We start from the raw sequence: 18,747 nt of genomic DNA, 5'->3' as shown, positions 1-18,747 counted from the left end.
TCAAGTCTGAGGGTTCCCTTGTGCTTTACTCTTCAGCATCCTCTAGGTGTCAACTTTGCTGAACCCAATGCTGCTGATGGATAGAAACCTCAGATGAGGGAACTGGAGGTCATGGCAGGGATCTAGATATTATGTGCTTCCCAGTAGAGACACAGCACTCTTCCACCCCTCTTGGCAGTGCTAACCCATCAAATAGCATTGGGCATTGTTTCTTCACCTTACTTCAGGGTGAATTTCCACCTTGGGAAGGGACCCATTTTATCAGCTAGGGTCTGAGGGAAAGTCACAGTTGTCTAGAGGTATATGTGGTTCATCTTTAATCAAATGCTGACAGCATCTGATTTGTTGTTTGGTTTTTTTTTTCAGTGTCCACTTATACTATCTGTTTCCCACTCTGGAGGAAGGAGGATTAGCTACGTACCGCACTGCCATCGTACAGAACCAACACCTGGCCATGCTGGCTAAGGTACAGTTTTATGTGTCTCTGTACTTGACACCTGTGTTTAGAATACTATTGGTGTGTGGATTGCTTCTTGAGGGATCTGTCTGCTTTGAACATCAGTTTCTTTACTGTGTTTTGAGTACAAGATTTGGGATACAGGAACTCTTTTCAGTTTGAAAGTAGATTTTAAAGATGAAGTAGGATTTAGTGTTTTCTCCAAAGCATGTTTTTGGAAGTAGGAATTTTTGCAGGCAGAAGGGTAAGTTTCTAGCTTATGTTGAAGGTATGTCTGTATTTACCTTTAATGTGCATAGGTAATGAAACTGATAGTAGAAATTTTGTGAAGGAAAAGAAACAAACTTGATGTTTATAAAAGGACTTTCTCATAAAATATGTAGGGAGAACATGGCAGCAGGTGGTAGAGAAAATGGGGGGAAAAAAATCACTGTATCTGCTCCGTAACCTATGCGGTCATTTTCAGATTAACTGTGAACTGTCAAAACGAAATATGTTAGAAATGCTTTTGGAGAAGAGTTCTGTTATCTCATGGGAAAAGTTGAGGTGCCTCAGAATTCTATTTCATTTAATTCTGTGAATGACAGAACTTCTTATATTTCTATATGATCCTGAGGTGTGGTACTATCATATAGAAAGTCTCTATTAATAGATAGGTATTCCCTTATTCATTCTTGATTTTGTTAGCTGTTTTTTTTTAAACACTTACTGGTGTGATTGATTAAGCTACACATGTGCACACACATCCACTTTGTACTACTGATAGTTTTCAAGTTGCTCTTTAATCTTCCCTGTCTGTAATCACACAGTAACTTAAACAAGCATATCCAATCTTGAGATTTTGCCAAAAAAAAAGCGTGATTTCTAATGTCATCTTTTTGCTCAGCTCTCAGGAGAGGCATAGGCTAGGGAGTGAACACAGTTATTTTTCTCCAAAGCTTTCTTTACTGATTTAGGTAAGCACTGAATAATTTCAAATCAGAATTTTGTTTACAAATGTGGTATTGAGGTGCCTGACATTTGAATTCATGATACTGTTTTTAAACCTGCATCAGGAAAGCTCATATTAAGGTCTTTTCACAGCCGTTACCACTGTACATGGACAATTTTTGAAAATTTTTATTACAACATTTTAAAAATTGTAATTATATTAGATACAACTGTAAATATTAGATATCTGCATATACCAAGTTTCATGTGTCTTGTATGATGTTCCTGGTTTCATCACTGCAGTGTCATGTTGCATTCAGTTTACTTAATATAATTCTCAGCTTCTCAACTTTTCTTGAGCTTGTGGAATGCTGTTTTAATTGAGGATCTAACAGTTTCTGTAGCTTTTAAGGGGCATTGTAGCAGAAATTTTAAAAAGAATCTGAAATGTATTGTGGTCAAAAAATGAGGAGCGAAAACCTATGCAAAAAAGGCTGTATGCAAGATCTGAAAATGAGTGTAAGACATTGGAGGTGGGGGAAACACTAACACACAAACAATACCTGTCAACATGAACAAATGATATAAAAAGTTTAAATTTTATATAAGACAATTATTACTCTACTTTTATGTTGACTCTACGGAACGCTCACCATGCATTATAAAGTGTGATGGAACATTGTAAGGGGTAATTCACTATGTTCTGGAGCAGTCAATAGTGGAAAACTCTTTTTTCCAACTGAAACACATCTACGCAATGCACCTCAAACAACTTAATCTCCAACTTTACCTCTTAAATATAATCCAGGAGGATGAAGTTGAAAGTTAATGAGAAATTAATCAGTAGAAACTTACACCCAGTTGGGAAGAACCTATTGTCATACAAAATTTGCCAGATGCGCAAATCTCTGTAAAACTCCCAATAATGGTTTTGTGTCAAAAAGATGAATATAGAAAGAGAATCTAGTAGCTCTTACATTTCTATAGCAGAATTATCATATATTATAGAAGATATGTGACTCACTACCTGGGATTCTGACTGGCAAGCAGAACTGTAGTTCAGGCAACAGATGAATATTAATGATGCACATTTGAAGGGAAGAAGGAAGCTAGGTGGCACTGTGCATTATAATATCAGCCTTCTGCTTGCAGTGCCCAAAGGCTTTTGTTACTACCACCTGTTGACAGTCTTAGAGGAAAAAGCCATATGTTCAGTGGATTGTGTCTACCAGATTTTCTATTCCTCACTGTTCTTGTTGGCAAAATATTTTTCCTCAATGTTAGCTCCTCTCCTTTTGAATGTACCTTTGACATTTCTGAAGGCTAATCATACAAGGGCAAACTACCAGCAAGAAGCACAGCATATTACACCATCTAGCCACTATCAGTGTGTTTTTCTGTCACACTCTCAGCCCTTCTCTTGAATTCATTCCTAAAACTTACCAGTAACATGTTTTGATCTGACTTCCTTTGACAATCTGATTTGATAATTCATAGTTTTTCCATGGTATCACACTGTAGTTGCTTGCCTTTAATAAAATAATAGGAAGTTTTCTAATCTGAGCCTGTGTTTGAACTGAAACTATGGAGAAAAGGTCCGTAGTTCCCTCACAATTTACACCTAGTTGCTGCATGATAGCAGTGTAGTTGAGCTTTAGTGGTTTTAACTATTTTCTCGTATTCTGCAGAAGCTGGAACTAGAACGATTTATGCTTTATGCTCATGGTCCAGACCTTTGCAGGGAATCAGATCTCCGTCATGCCATGGCCAACTGCTTTGAAGCCCTAATAGGTAAAGTGTTTGTGTGCAGACAGTTATGTTTTATGTGTGTCTATGTGCTGTGTTGACTGTGATGGAGGAGATGCGAGTCTGTTGAGTAGTGCTAGTATGAGTAGGCAGTGGTAAAGCTTCTTGCATCTTCTTTGTCTCTTCCCATCTTCTGCACGTATGCTGCATTAAAACATGAGTGTATAGTATTACAATGAAAATCTCACCTTCCGTATCCTGCCTCCCACACCCCGAAGATGGAGCTGTTTCATACTGTTGTGGCGCAGCACTTGAGTCTGCCACTGCCGAACTTCACCTCTCATGCCCACCATGGTCTGCCAGCTGCCCCTGGTCTGAGGGGAGCAGTTCAGTCACCGTGGCCTGGCAGAAGAAGGGCAGGTTCACTGCTTCCAAAAGTATTTGAACAGACCTGCAGCCTGAGCCCTGAATTTTAAACTGCAGCTTGCTTTCTGAATGCAGAAGGCACTCCCAATCTAGTCACCAGCCTACTTCCTCTGTGCCCTGCTAACCTTCCGTGAATTAAATGTGACATTTGCCAAGTAAGTATCTTTTAGTCTTTGCATTTTCCTTACAAATAAAAAGCACGGCAACATGCCATAACTGGTATAATAAAGCTACCAAAACCCTCTAGCTGAGGGTGAAGGACAGTTGTGTCAAATTTGCAGTTGGACACTAAGATGCTGATTGGTGACTGGCTGCACTAGTCCATAGATTTATGCTGGAGAAGAAATCAGGACTTGATCACAGTTACCGAATAAACAGGCAGTAAGGCAGAAGTCTGATTGGCTACATCTACACAAACTCTGTTTTAAACAGCATATTTTTATGAACTTGTTTGAGTACACAAAGCAAGCTAAATCTCACTGGTTTGACTTCATATTCATCCAAATGTACTGTACGGGATATTAGCTATGGACATGGTTTAGCCCTGATTCAGGTCTTTATGTACTACACAAGCTCCTAAAGCATTTTGTCCTGCTTTGAAAAATAGATCATACTTGGCTTAGATGTCAACAGTTCTGTGCATTCTGCCTTGGGCCAGATTGTGTTTCCTCTTATCAAGAAATAAGGGTTTTCTTTTTAACTCTATTTTGCTTTCCATGAATGCTTTGATCTTTAATTTAAAAATAAAAAACAAACAGAAGAGGAACTCTAGATATGTATCTGTGTCATTGTTCATAGGCTTCAGCTTTTCTCGGATATAATGATGAGAATTTATTGGCAAGCACTGAGATGTGCTGAGAGAGCAGGCTTGCTGTTTAACCTCTAATACAAAGTTATTCGGAAAGGTAATTGAGCAATAAGATTTTGCTAGGGCCATAGCTAAAATCTGGGAGCTTGTTAAGGGGTTATAAAAGTATATGTGGGGTCTGAAGCTCCTACTTGAGACTCTTACAAAGTCTGGTGCTTATTCCTTGTGACAAAAATAAAAATGAGAAGAATAAGCAGGCTGCCTAGGACATGTTTGAAATTCTGTGCTCTCATAATATACCTCTGCAAGATAGTCTTATAAACCCCAAACTGTTCTCCAAAGAGTCCAAAGAAAGTAGTTGACCTAGTGAGGAATTAAAAGGAAAGAGGGAGGGAAGGACAGCAAGGCAGTCTTCCTGTGTGTGGGAACATGGAGTCCTTTTCTCTGTGTTCTTGAGATAACTGTGTATTCCATTTGCTTTTATGCAGATGTGCTTACAAGAACAAGCTGGAGATTTTTATAAACCCTCCTGTAAAGCGTATCAAAGGACAAAATGTTGATACTGAATTTATGAAGTGCTTGTGCAGATACAGAGTGTGGAGTACACCCAGAAATATAACATGATAGCACAAGTTTTGCAGAGCTTGTTACTGACAGGCATGTGAAGGGGGCTAGTGAGGGCTGTATGTGAAGTTTAAAATAAATAAATAAATAAATACCATACTCTCTGAAAACTGAGAGATGCAAAGGTACAGTTTCCAATGTATTGTTGTATCACAGTGTCTTATTGTGATATTGGGAAGGCCTTGAGGTTTGTAATATTCCTGATACATCATTTATATGCAAAATATAATGTTGCTGGAAGTACGGAATAAATGCAATTATTTGCTAGCTATTGAAGCGTATTTCATGGGTTTCCCTATGTGCATATATTGTACAGTTAGCTGTTTACTGGAAAGTGCTTTTAGAAATGTATTGCTTCTGGGCTAGTTTGTTTAAACTTTGCTCTTTGGATGTATCATTTTCTATCACTGATATAATTATTTCAGGTTTTTCTGTGCATTTTATGACAATTGATTTATGTTGGTGTTTAACGTGCTTTAAATTTCTCCAAAACAGGTATTGCTACAGAAAGTATGCTTTTAAAAATAAATGTGTTAGAGATGAAGAAAGCAAAGATCTTTGACTTTCCTGTGTTTAGTAATTTTCTAAATACTAATTGCATTATTGACCTTTGGCATATTGGTCCCCTCATGTAGGAGCTGTTTATCTAGAGGGGAGCCTAGAAGAGGCAAAGCAATTATTTGGACGTTTGCTCTTCAATGAAAAGGTATTTGTATGATTTGATTTCCATTTAAAAAATAACTTAAGATGTGCTCTCTTGTCCATTGTTTTACTTGAGGATCACAAATGAACAGGAATGCTACATGTGTTGTGCGTAGTTCCTGGAGATTGAATATAATATAATGTGTTTAGGACAGCAAGCTCTACTGGTTCGTGCAAAAAAATTATGGTGTTTCCTCTGGTGTTCTGCAAGTTGAATGGCTGAAGTAGGGAAGAGTGAGTGGCATGGGAAACCTACAGGCTTCAATTCAAAGGGCTGCTCTAACAACAGAAATAGGTGCTGTGGATCCAGCTGGCAGGCTTTGAGGAATGATGCACATGTAGAGCAACTATTCCTGTTTCATCAGTTACATCATCCCACCCCTAAAAGCTTGGGGAAAAAAAAAAAAGAGGGCATTTCATCCAGCATCTACCCAATTGCATAATTCAAGTCTGATCTGTTCTTGCATACTGTATCTTAGATGATTTTTAGTGCAAATATATACCATATAATGGTGAAGGAAAATACATACTGCTGAGGACAATGTGTGGCAGCAGTGAGCAGGTGAACTGTACAAAATTCTCCTTCCTCCGAGTCTGAAACGACAAAGCTTATTAGAAATAGAAGTATTTTGAAGCTTATTGTAACTCAGTGTTTATTTCCTGCTCAGTGGCTGTAGTAAAGGAAACCCATAAGAAATAGAAAATAAGTGGTTTTCTTTTTCAGTCCTTGCCCTTGTTGAAATCAAACTTGATACTGAGGAGTACTTGCAAATAAAGTTAGTCCTGAGGCTTAAACAAATCTTTTTCTTCCTTTAACCATGTTTTATATGTTTGAAGGATTTTTCCACCTCTTTGTCAGAAGCTAATTGGGAGAACTACAGGCAGTTTGAACAGCAAATACACGATTTTAAAAATTAGTTTGCCAGTACTATTGAATTTGCAATAAGCAGAGTCAGCATCTGAAATAGTTCAGTATTTCAAGTAATGACATTTTATTTAGTACTGTGGAATTTGTTAAATGACTCCCTTGAGCATTAAAGACATCTTTCAATGTTTGCAGGACCTGCGGGATGTATGGCTTAATTATCCACTACACCCACTTCAAGTAAGTGTATCCTTTTCTATAATAAATTTCATAGCTCTCTTTTATTTTTAGGGATGCTTCTCTGTAGGTTTCCATTGTGATGACGTCTCAGAAATTGTGCTAAAAAATAGCCAAAGGAATATATATATATGTTTGCCTTTGTGTTTGGTTTGAGATATGGGGGTTTTGTGGGTTTTTTTTTAAAAATTAGTCTTTGTCTCTCTGAGGATTAATCATTCACTTTTCCTTGACTCACATTTGTTATATAACTGTGCCTATAAAATACATCCAGTGAGAGATAACATTTTGGCAGCTTCTTGTTCGTCTTCTCGAAGTTGGGGAAAAAGGGTGCAAACATATCTATGTACATATTTTCTTAACCTGAAATTAGGACTGAAACGTTTATAGTAGGAAGGCACATTAGTTGAGTGGAATAAGAGTTTTAATTTGATTCTGATTTTGATGTATGTGTGTGTGTTTGTGTGTGTGCAATGATATTATGGTTGTTTAAGTGATGCCAGTGACTTTAATACCAAGTAAGCACTAAAATTGTGAAAGTGTCTGAAGGCTAGCTTATTCTCCATATATCGAAGGATACAACTTCACAAGTTGTCAGTTTATGAGGCTGGAAGTTGGGACAATGGTATCCTAGTCCTTTTTCCATGACTCAGTTTTGGGGCAGACCTAGAGCAAGTCTCAGAACCTCTTGCACTGTAGCTCCTTGTCTTCACTGGAAACAGGAGTGTGCAGGGGTGCTGCAAGAGCAGCAATGGCTGCACAGCCAAAATCTTCAGCAACAAATAAGCAACAAATGTGTTTTTTACAACCATCTCTTTCTGAGTGTAAATAGAAAAAGCTCTTAATGGGAAGATAAACTTTTGAGACTCAGCACCAGCTATCCTGCACGGCGGCACAAATTCCCAAGAAGATTTTTCTTACTGTGAATGTCTTTCTTTTCTCTTACTTTATTTTAACCTTTTAGTCTCTGCTTTCACAAAGACTTAGAGACTGGAGAGAGTGAGTGTATGAAGCTTGTAATTTCTTGCTACTACCTTAAGTTGTGTGATGAAAATTTTCTTCCATGTCCCAAAAACCATCCTAGGTGGTTTTACCAGTAGGTGAAACACAGGCTGCTCAGGTTGGCCTTTGGGCACAGCTAGCCTGAAAAAGTGCGTTTTAAAAGTACACCAAATGAGATCCCAATTAAAAAAAAAAAAGTTCTGGGTAAGATGCACACAACTGAAGATCTGTAACCCTGTTATTTGGCAGTACCCAGGTCTGTAGAAATGGTAATGAGAAAATAATTAGTGGTCACATGGATATTTATGGACTCTTTCTAAAGACATGTGAAGACAAGTCCTACCTCCAAATGAATAGGAGACAAAAAAGCATGTAATAATGCAGATGATACTGTCTACTGGGTTTACTGAGAAACTGTTAGAAAGACACTCAGGAAAGGCTTTTAAAAATGTTGTTGGTTTTTTTTTAAAGCAATAAAAAATGCTACCCCAGTGAATACTGTCAGTCCTTACAAGATTTAAAGGAATGGCTGAAACATAAGAAATGGAGAACAGGAATGAAATGATTGCATTTTACAAGGGATGGTGATCACTGGCAGATTTCCATAGAGGTCTTTGCTGGAGTACGGGCTGTTCACATCAGCAGCTTAAGGAAGAGGATGAGCAGTGAGGTGGCGGTTTGTTGACAATGCCAAATTCTTCAGGGTAGCAGGGACAACAGCAGACTGAAGAATTTCAGTCCAATTGTGAGAACGCAAGAGTGACTAACTGTGGAGTTAAAAGAGCAGACAAAATTCTGTGTAGGTAACTACAAAGTGCTCTGCCTGAGGAAGAAAAAAGTAGTCTCAGTTTCACATGCAACTGAACTCTGAACTGACCATTATCACCCAAGTGTGAGATTTTCATGCAAGGATATGTAGTTCTATGAAAATGTGAGCCAAAAGCTCGCTACTGTTTAAGAACAAAGACAATTTTGAATGTAATCAATTAATAGAATATGGACAGACAACAAACCAAAAATGATGTGAATACCACTTTAAAAAACTGTGGCTATTCTTACTTTTCTTTTCGGCATCCTCTTCTGGATGATTCCTCCTGTAAGGCATTACTATACAAAAGAGATGCCCAGAGTGGCTGGAGGAAATGCTTAAGCCATTTCCCAGCTCCACAAAGGCATTTAACACTGTTACCGCATCTCAAGGACATCAGACAAGAAAGTGATAACTAAAGATGCTGACCCAAAGTAATAATTTTAATTTTGTTGTGTTATTGTGCCCTTTTGAATTTCATATACGAAGTATTTATTCTTGATTTTTGATACTAAAGGAAAGGGGGAGAAATTGATTTGGGTTTTGTCTCTCTTGACAAGCTGTCAGTCTGCCAGCCCTATTCTAATAATTTTTGAATCTTTTACTCAGTTACAAACAACATGATAATACTACAAAATGCAGACATGTACAATTGTACATGTTTTGTGAAACTAAGTATTCCATGCTATCCACACACAGAGACATGTAAGTGGTGTGTTTAAATGCCTCAACTGTTAAAAAAGCATACATCTGAGCTCACGTCTTCTTTGCGTGGTAGTTACCCAAGACCAAAAAGCAGAGGAAGCCTGGTTTTCTTGGTTCAGCTGTCCATGGAACAACTTGTCCATCGTATTCTTTGCCCTTGATTTACAGAAGGCTTGCTTTTCTCTGAAAAGTTCTGCAGCAGTGTCAGCTTATCGTTACTCACACTTCATTTTTCTTGCAGCTGCAGGAGTCCAATACTGACAGGCAACTCATTGAGACCTCTCCAGTTCTTCAAAAGCTTACGGAGTTTGAAGAGGCAATTGGAGTCATCTTCACTCACGTTCGGCTTCTAGCACGTGCGTTCACTCTGAGGACTGTAGGCTTTAACCATCTGACTCTGTGAGTACATAGCAAGAGTCCTTACATAGCTCTGTTGTCCCTTCCATTATATATCCCAGAGTGCCTTATTTGTAAACAAATTATGTTATATCTGTTTTCTGGAAGTGAATAGAGCAGCTATGTTCACAAGCCTTCCTGACTCAGTATTCCATCTCTGACAATAGTCAGTAGTGGATACCTTGGGAAAGACTATAGAATATGTTGGAGACCTATCCTGGTGTTTATCTTGAGTTTTCTGTGTCACTGATATTTGCACATCACTCCTGAGGCAGTAGCAAAACATACCTGGAGATACATTTGGGCAGAGGAAGGAAGTAAAATCATGTGTTTTGGTCCAAGTGCAACCCTCTTCTGTTGTAAGCAAAGATACTGTTTCAAGGAAACAGTATCATAGAATCATGCCATATGTTGAGTTGAAAGGGATCCATCAGGATCATTGAGTCCAACTCCTAGCTCTGCACAGGACACCCCAAAAATCACACCATGTACCTGAGAACATTGTTCAAATGCTTCTTGAACTCAGACAGGATTGGTGCTGTGACCACTTCCCTGGGGATCTTTTTCCAGTGCTCAAGCACCCTCTGGGTGAAAAACCTTTTCCTGATCCAAACTAAATTTCTTCTGAGTCTGCTTCATGCTGTTTCCTTGAGTCCTGTCACTGGTCACGAGAGTGAAGAGATCAGTACCTGCCCATCTGCTTCCCCTCATGAGGATATTGTGGACCAGAATGAGGTCTCCTCTCAGTCTCCTCCTCTCCAGGCTGAACAGACCAAGTAACCTCAGCCGCCCCTCCTACAGCTTCCCCTCCAGACCCTTCACACAATATTGTTTTGTGCAAAAAACTGCACACAATAATCAAGGTGAGGCGACCGCAGAGCAGAGCAGGAGAATCACCTCCCTCGACCGGCTGGCAATGCTTTGCCTGATGCCCCTGGGACACAGAGGGACAACCTGATGCCCTCCTGGCTGTCAGGGCACTGCTGGCTCATATTCAACTTGCCATTGACCAGCCTCGTTCCCTAGTCTATACACACAACCAGGCTTGCCCTGTCCCAAGTGCAGAATCTAGCACTTGCCCTTGTTAAACTTGATATCAGTGGTTACCCACTCCAGGATCTCATGTGAGTTGAAACCCTGATCCTTTCCTTTCTTGTGAATGGACAGGCCTTTTTCTCTGTTGAAGTTGTTGCATTCATTAGTTCACTTTCTTACCAGAAGTTTCAGATAGAGACCTTATCCTGTTACAAATTTGATGCCAACTGCTCTTCTCCTTGAATTAGTCCCAGATCTGTGATCTAATGATTGTGTTTGTATGTATCTATCCTCATCTGCTTTTTGCCTGAAAGTTGGTGTTACAACAGTAATGAACTGTGTTTTCATCTCACCTGATTAACACTGGAAAATTGTCTTAAATGTGTTCAGAAATGAGCAAGGCTCACTTTCAGATCACTCTTTATTTTAATTTGTGTGTGCATGCTGGTTTTGGTTTTTTCCTCCCTGAGTGCTTATTGATTTTGCTGCATTGATGTCTCATTTTTCAGAGGCCACAACCAGAGGATGGAATTCCTGGGTGACTCCATAATGCAGTTGGTAGCCACCGAGTATTTATTCATACATTTCCCTGATCATCATGAAGGGCACTTAACGGTGAGATGGCCATCAATCATGCTCTCCATAAGAGCAAGAGTGGGATGGAGACTGAAATTATAGGAACAGCTAGTGAATTATTCTGAGTTTGATTAATAAAAGAAGCCTCAGCAACCGCTGCTCTTAATAAGGCTTTGTTAATTTTAAGTCATGAGCACTGCAGTGAATAAGAAATGGTGATTTATGAGCCCAGTGCAATAATTTCAATAATTTCTGTTCAGTCTGTGAAATGGATCAATAATTTTAATGATGTCAGCGATGAAATTGGGACATTGTTCTTGTTTAAAGATGGGTGTCTTAAACCATTTATTTAAATAGGTGTATCACGTGACTTTTTTTTATTCATAACTTCTGGTCTGTTGAACTTGCAACCTGGCAGGGTTATACTTCCTGATAAAAAGTTTATACAATCTATTTTAGTCTGGTTTTCCTGTTGTCTTCAGTCTGGAGCTCCTGTGGTAGCTTTTGAATTTAATGTTACTATTGCTATACTCACCTGTTGTTGATTGCTGTAGTCTTTTAGCCTCTCTTATCTGGGCTCTGAAAACTCAGTTTGGGGATGTTTCAACAATTTACAGGACTTTAAACATAACGTAATAGTATATGTAGGTTTTTTTCCTGATTGATTCATTTAGTACTGCAGCTGAACAGGTGGCTTTGTTTGCAAGTAAGAAATTTTCTTGGACTTACTAAATTTTTTCTTAGTTTAAAAGTCTTAATTAGAACAAAAAAAGCAATACATGTATCGGGAGTGTGAGTCAAGTTTTCTAGTTAAAATTAGGAAGTAGCCTAATTTTAGAGTGGTTTCTTAAGATAGAGAGATGGCAATACTAGGTCTCTAGCAGGCAGTGTGTTATCAAGAATATGATTCTTGGGTCTTTGAGGCTAAAGCTGTTTACAAGGAAGAAAATATGTGCTCTGATTAAAAGTAACTTTAATTTTTCTTCGCTACTTCATAAGTTTCAGTTACATATGTATGGATTCAGGAGACAGTGGATATAAAGCCTGGTGAGATTTTTTGTTTTATACATGACTTTAAAGAATGTAGGCATTAGTGGTGTTATAGTAAGATAAATCTTGCAAGAACTATTTGGACAGAAGGATATGAAATGTTGCTATTAATGGGTATAAATACTCAAAACAATGATCAGAACATCTTTGTGTTGCTTAATTTAATGATTAGTGAGTTGGCAAGTACAAGTTGCACAGTTCAAGTTTGTAGGTGAAACTACAGAGTTGGAGTGAAATGGATACTGAAGCAGACAATGCCTAGAATAAAATATGAAATCTGAGAATGCGCATGCAGAGAAAAAGAAAATTATCTTAAAATGTTTTTAATTTTGAGGACAAATGAAAGGAGACGTGAGAAAGGAGACTGATAATGTGGATTCTGAAGAGAAACAGAAAACACTGAGCTCTTTCTCCTGTCATCTGGGACCATACTTAAATTTGAGAGAATAATGAAACATCAGCTGATTGGTGTCTGGTGCATTGAGGGTGATTTTGGCCAAGGATTCCACTCGACTGGCAATGCAGTGGCTTCCCAGAGTAAAGTGATTGCTTGTGGAGACATGTCTGTAAATTAACCATATTTAAGAAAAAGAAAGGAGAACATAGTCTTATCTACATACTTTGAGATAGCCAAAAAGAAGTTAACGTTTTATTGGATGTTGGAAGATACAGCTTCTCCACTACTGGCTTATGAGTTCTTCTGGTACAGTCACAGGTAGTAGTATGCTATTTGAAGATGAAAGAATTAAAAAGTTTTTTAAAAATTGCTTTGTAATTACAGTTAAGCTCCAGCTGAGCATCTGTCACATGTTACAGCATCTGCAGTGATGCAGACTGTTGCCAGAGTGGAGACTAGCTCTAAAAAAACTGCTGGAAAGGCACAGGTACTATGTCTTCTCCATATCATTAAGGGCAATTGAGTTTCTTGCTGGATCACACTTGTAGAGGAGGCAAATGCTAATACAGAGCAAGTTAATAACCACAGTGCTAAAAGGATAACTGGGTGGTTTTTTCCATCTCTAATTCACTGTGTAGTGTATATGTTGCTCTTTGTTTTATGATACTACTAATCACAATTATGGATCCCATCAAAATAAATACTCTGTATTTATTATAAAGAAATCCTGTTACAAGAAACAGATTTTTGTCATGGGACACTGCACTTCTGTCTCGTGGGTTACATATGGTGCTTGGGAATTTTGGAAAAAAACAAGTAGAAAACCAGTTTAAGCAGAGGTTAGGGAGACAGGTGATAATCCTATCTATGGTCTGCCTAGTTTATGAAGATCAATTTGTGGGTATCTGCTTCATACATCATTGCCAAACAAATTATGAACATACTGTTCTTTATTTATCTGTTGTGAGAGATGAAGTATCAAGTACAGCAAATAAATCTTGATTTTTCATAAGCTCAGTCGACAGGCTGGAGCCAGGTAGAATATAAGTTGAATCTAATAAGATGAGCAAATGTGATATGGAAGACAATGAGAGAAAAAATGTGTATGCAGTCTCAACTCTAGATTACACATAAACAGTGGAAAAGAAAGACGTTCTGTACTTCTCACACCCCCCCCCCCCATAATACCTCTAACTTCTAAAATTAATCCTGTTTCATTTAAAGCAAAGAAGCAAACAAACGGAAAAAAGCTCACCTTGCCAGGGGTTCAGAAAATTGTATAAACCCCTAAAATTCCAAAATACTCTTTTAAGATGTATGGGATTATATCTTTGGCAGAGCTTTATGTTTAAGCAATCTACCTAGAGCCAAGGTTAAGCATTTTGGGGCACCCTGCTAGAGAACTAGGCATCCCTGACATTTTCATACATTGAAAATGTTACAGGTGATCTTTGTGAGGGATGCATTGGCTCAGCTGTGCTGCCTTTTAGTAGAGCAAATAGTACATGCAGGCTGTTCAAGTATGTACTTTTTCTCAGGCCAAAGGAATGGAGAAGCTTCCTCATTTGCTTATTCTGAAACACTGCACTGTCTTGCTTCAATATGTATTTGTTTTAATTGCTGCCTATTTATTTCTTATTTGGTGGACACTGGAGCTGCTCCATAGACTCCAGAATATTGTTTACTTACACTTTATGTGGAAAAGTGTATATAACTGTGTATTACTTAAACTAGAAAACTGCACATTAGCTGAAAAAGTACAGGACTCCTCAAGAGATGGTATATAATTGTAAAGAAGCTCACAAGCAGGCATTTTAAATGCAAGACATATATCCAGAAGTAATGTGTTCATAGAATAAATAAAGATTAGTAAGAAGAATTGAAACAGAAGGAAAAATCAGCAGTAGAAAGAATGACAGTGTGTGTGTTTATGTAAAGCACTTGAGGTGTCCTGAAACAAAATGTCAGTAAACTGAGAAAAGTGACTGACTGTAAGGATAAAAGTAACTTTTTCTCCCCAGCTCTCCCTACCTTTCATAGTCTGCTATTTGTAATTTTTACCATTGAATGAAATTTCTTTCTGTCTCAGCTGTTGAGAAGTTCTTTGGTGAACAACAGGACACAGGCCAAGGTGGCAGAAGAACTGGGTATGCAAGAATTTGCCATCACTAATGACAAGACAAAAAGACCTGTAACTCTTCGAACTAAGACTTTGGCTGATCTCTTGGAATGTGAGTTAATTTGGTTATAATAACTTAGTGACTTCCTTTTCCTTGGGGCTTAAGAAAGCCATTAGAAATCACCCAAACCACTACTAAAAATGTGTGTTCAGGTTCTCATGTGAATTATGCCTATACCTCTGAAAGCCAGATTTTTGAACACTAGCAAGTCTGTATGAAAGCAGAAAGAGGCATAATTGCAGATAGAAAGCTGAAGACTTAGAAACTGAGGGGTTGCGGTGACCAGGTCAAAAACATGTCTTGAAAATTAAAGTTTGTAGTCTGAGTTGAGCTATTTAGCAGTTTCAGTGTTTAATTAATATGTTCTTGTCTCTGTTGGAAGACAAAGTAGTTCATTCAGCAGGTGAATATTGCTGTGGTTCATTTGTCTGCGTTTTGGGAAGTTTTAAAACAATCATTCCACAAGAGGGAAGCCTATGTGGAAATTAAATTCTTTTTAGTCCATTTTTGAAGTTTGTGCTACCTTCTTTCCAAAGAAAGTGGAAACAGTGATAAATATTCTGCTAAGAAAGTTAATCCCTATCTTGTATATTTTGATATATTTTGTGATGCATTCAGACCACTTGGCTTTTGCCAAATCCTCTAAGCAAATGAAAATAGCACACAAACAGGCGTGATTTATATCTAGATTTTTTAATGGTACCCAATAGAGATTTATTTGTAAGTATCCATGGTCTGCTGGTTAAAATGTGAGATTAGGAGCTGAGTGTTGTTTCTAGCACTTTAAATGACTGGGTGGATTTGGATAAATCACTTAATCTCTTGGTCAACTTGATTTTTGCCTGAGTATGCAGGATAATACCCTCATTGGATCACTGCTGTGAAACATAATTGAATATGGCTTTAAAGTACTCAGAGATACTTGTTTCTGAAAGTGCAAGCCACTAATGTTCTCCTTAGATGAGTAACAGTACCTTTTTCAACCCCCCAGCCTTTATTGCTGCCCTGTACATTGATAAAGATTTGGAATACGTTCACACTTTCATGAATGTATGCTTTTTTCCACGACTAAAGGTAAGATCAGTCAGATTCCTACTTTTCTACCACTATGTTTTAGCACATTATTACCACAGTCTCTCAATCATAAAACATCTCTGTGAACTTCTTACAGGAGTTTATTTTAAATCAAGATTGGAATGATCCTAAATCTCAGCTTCAACAGTGCTGCTTGACTCTCAGGACAGAAGGAAAAGAGCCAGATATTCCTCTTTATAAGTAAGAGCAGACATCTTATGGATACCAGCTAATTATAAGTCTTTCTTGTATATGGAGGAAGATGTGATCAGTCACCCTACATTTTTCCCATAGTTTGGTTTTGTTGTAGTTATCCAAGCCCTCTAGTCTCTGTCTGAAGATGGAAATTGTTGAATCAGTGTTTTCTAAGTTTTAGGTGTTTTAAGCCATTACGAGGAAGAATTAGTAAGAATTTTACCTTCTACAGTTTCTAATCCACAGTAAGACACTGAAGGGCAGCACAGGTTTTGGACGTTTTTGGTGTGCAATTCATCCCACATATGTTCTCCTGTTCAGAGATAGAGCTCAGAGCAGTGAACCTTTTAACTTGTACATCTCAGTGAGGTACCTGAAGCTGGATGGGATGGATCTCCATTCTCTCTTTCAGTTGTAAAACAGTGTAATAGCTGCTTCAAAGAGACAATAGTAAACCTAAAACTGTATATGGCATCCATATCCATTTAATTAATGTAGAATGTTAGCCCCCAAAAGAAGAGATAAAGGCTATCCATAAAGTTCAAGGTTTGTGTTGTTGTGATTATTATATTAAAAAGATAGGAAGAATGATAGTCTAAGTGTATTTATCACATTTACTGAAGTAAGGTTTTCAGTGAAATGTAGCAGTTCAGTTATAGTGACAAACAGTGCACTTCAGAAGTGCTGTTGCTTTAATACTGCAACCACTGCCCTGCAGATCTGACTTCTCAGTGTCTCTCTATGAGGGTTCTTTGAGTGAGGGACATGAATACAATAAAAACAACACCCAGTTTTTGTAAAAACCACTTAGGATCAAGTACCAAATCTTTGTTTTGTTTTGCTGTGATGATAAATTGATTTTTATAATACAGCTTAGACCAAGTAATACACTGTTATCTTCCTATTATCTTGTTAAATTCCTTTTCTTCTTATCTGGTTCACTGTAGTCAGTACTATTGGTTTTAAATTCAGGATGGGTTTTATTTGTTCTTGTCACAGTGCACAGAAAATAGAGTACTTTATTTAGATACTTTAAAAATTGTTGTGAAATTCATGCTCCATCTAAAGAGAAACAAGGTAGTAGCCAGAACTCGATCTGAAAGTGGGGAGAGATTTTGGACAGCAGGAAGAAACTGCAAAAGAAGCAATTCATTGCACGTCTAGGGGGTTATCTTTTCCTCTTTAGATGGTTGTTGATGCATGTTCTAGACTTAAGCTCAAATGGAAAGTTTGTTTTGTGACTAACTTTTCAAATCTGAATGAAAATTTCTTGGTACTGTGATAATTCAGTGTGTAGGGAGCTACCATGTCCAATATAAAGGCCTTGTAAAACCTTGCTAACTGCCAAACTCTTAGTAACTAAAATTTTAGTGCACACGTAATCATATTGGTTTATTTGCAGTTGCACAGCTACACATATTTTATTGTTTTATTACAAGTCTTTTCACTGTTTTTAAACATATGTTATAAGCTTGCATTTTTGCTTATAGGTTAAATTAGGTTTTAATTTTCATATGTTGCTCCTTATTCCAGGGAGGAATAAATGTGATTGATATAAACACCATTCTGGTAATCTGTACAGGCATCCTTCAACCCTTGCTCTACATTTTGCACAATTGAACTATATATATTGACCAGACTGAAAGTTTGGTGATGTATGTGCCACAAACAGATTATGGTTTTTGATACTTCCTGCTTTAATAAAATATTTCTTCTTTCAGGACTTTGCAGACAGTGGGACCTTCTCATGCCAGGACATACACAGTAGCTGTGTACTTCAAAGGGGAAAGAATAGGATGTGGTAAAGGTCCAAGGTATAGTGAAAAATTAATCACGTGGTATTAGAGTGTGGTGGCATACAAAATGATTAGCCATGGAGATGACAAGTGTGTGGTTTGCCTTAGAAAAGGAAAGCTGTAGAGCCTTCTTCAAACTATTCTGCTTCAGGAATACCTGAAGGGTTCAATGTCTGTATAATTTTGAGTCTTAAGCTTTTTTTTTTTTTTTTATGTGAACTTACCTTCAAGGTGGCTTTCAATGCTAACTGATTTATGGCTCTCAGACTAGAAATTGCAGAGCAGCTTCCAGGAAGCAGTGACTACCTTTGGATTTGCTACTGGATTACTGTGCAGCTTATGCAGGCAATTTAAGTGCAACACTATCCTGGATTTTTTTTTCTTATGTTATTACTTCTAGGCATTTTGGAATGGTTCTAAGTGTGCAAAGACCATGAACCTCAAAGACCTCACGTTATTTTCTGCTGCCAAATCTGGTGGTGATTGTTATAAAAATATCACTGGCTTTTTAGCATTCACACATCTGTGATTTTGTTCCTTTTTTTTCTCTCAATTATAGAAGTAAATGTTTTAGTGAAGAATGGACTAGAATATTTTGTTAGTATTATTGATCTAAGTTTAAAAAATATGCTAACTGCATTGTTGTACTATTTCTCACATATTTATGGAAAGGCTGATATATCATACACTGTGGAAATTACTAGCTGCTGGTTATCCACAGAGTTTCATTACAAGAGT

General features: G+C 37.7%; 1 protein-coding gene across 2 annotated transcripts in view; it reads left to right on the top strand.

The window, feature by feature from the left end:
* Positions 1-18,747, top strand: part of DROSHA (drosha ribonuclease III) — a 70,518-nt gene that overhangs the window by 45,276 nt on the left and 6,495 nt on the right. For both annotated transcript variants that reach the window (XM_027657431.1, XM_027657432.1), the window contains 10 exons: positions 367-466; positions 3,076-3,178; positions 5,627-5,697; positions 6,754-6,798; positions 9,552-9,709; positions 11,251-11,356; positions 14,854-14,995; positions 15,936-16,018; positions 16,116-16,219; positions 17,935-18,027. In XM_027657431.1, the coding sequence (XP_027513232.1) occupies positions 367-466; positions 3,076-3,178; positions 5,627-5,697; positions 6,754-6,798; positions 9,552-9,709; positions 11,251-11,356; positions 14,854-14,995; positions 15,936-16,018; positions 16,116-16,219; positions 17,935-18,027 (1,005 nt within the window). The remainder of the gene's footprint in view (positions 1-366; positions 467-3,075; positions 3,179-5,626; positions 5,698-6,753; positions 6,799-9,551; positions 9,710-11,250; positions 11,357-14,853; positions 14,996-15,935; positions 16,019-16,115; positions 16,220-17,934; positions 18,028-18,747) is intronic.

The sequence above is a fragment of the Corapipo altera genome, unplaced genomic scaffold (assembly GCF_003945725.1).
Source record: "Corapipo altera isolate COAL_440 unplaced genomic scaffold, ASM394572v1 66, whole genome shotgun sequence".
NCBI lineage: Eukaryota > Metazoa > Chordata > Aves > Passeriformes > Pipridae > Corapipo > Corapipo altera.
Note: the sequence above shows the minus strand (reverse complement) of the source record. Positions and strands in the feature narration are given on the sequence as shown.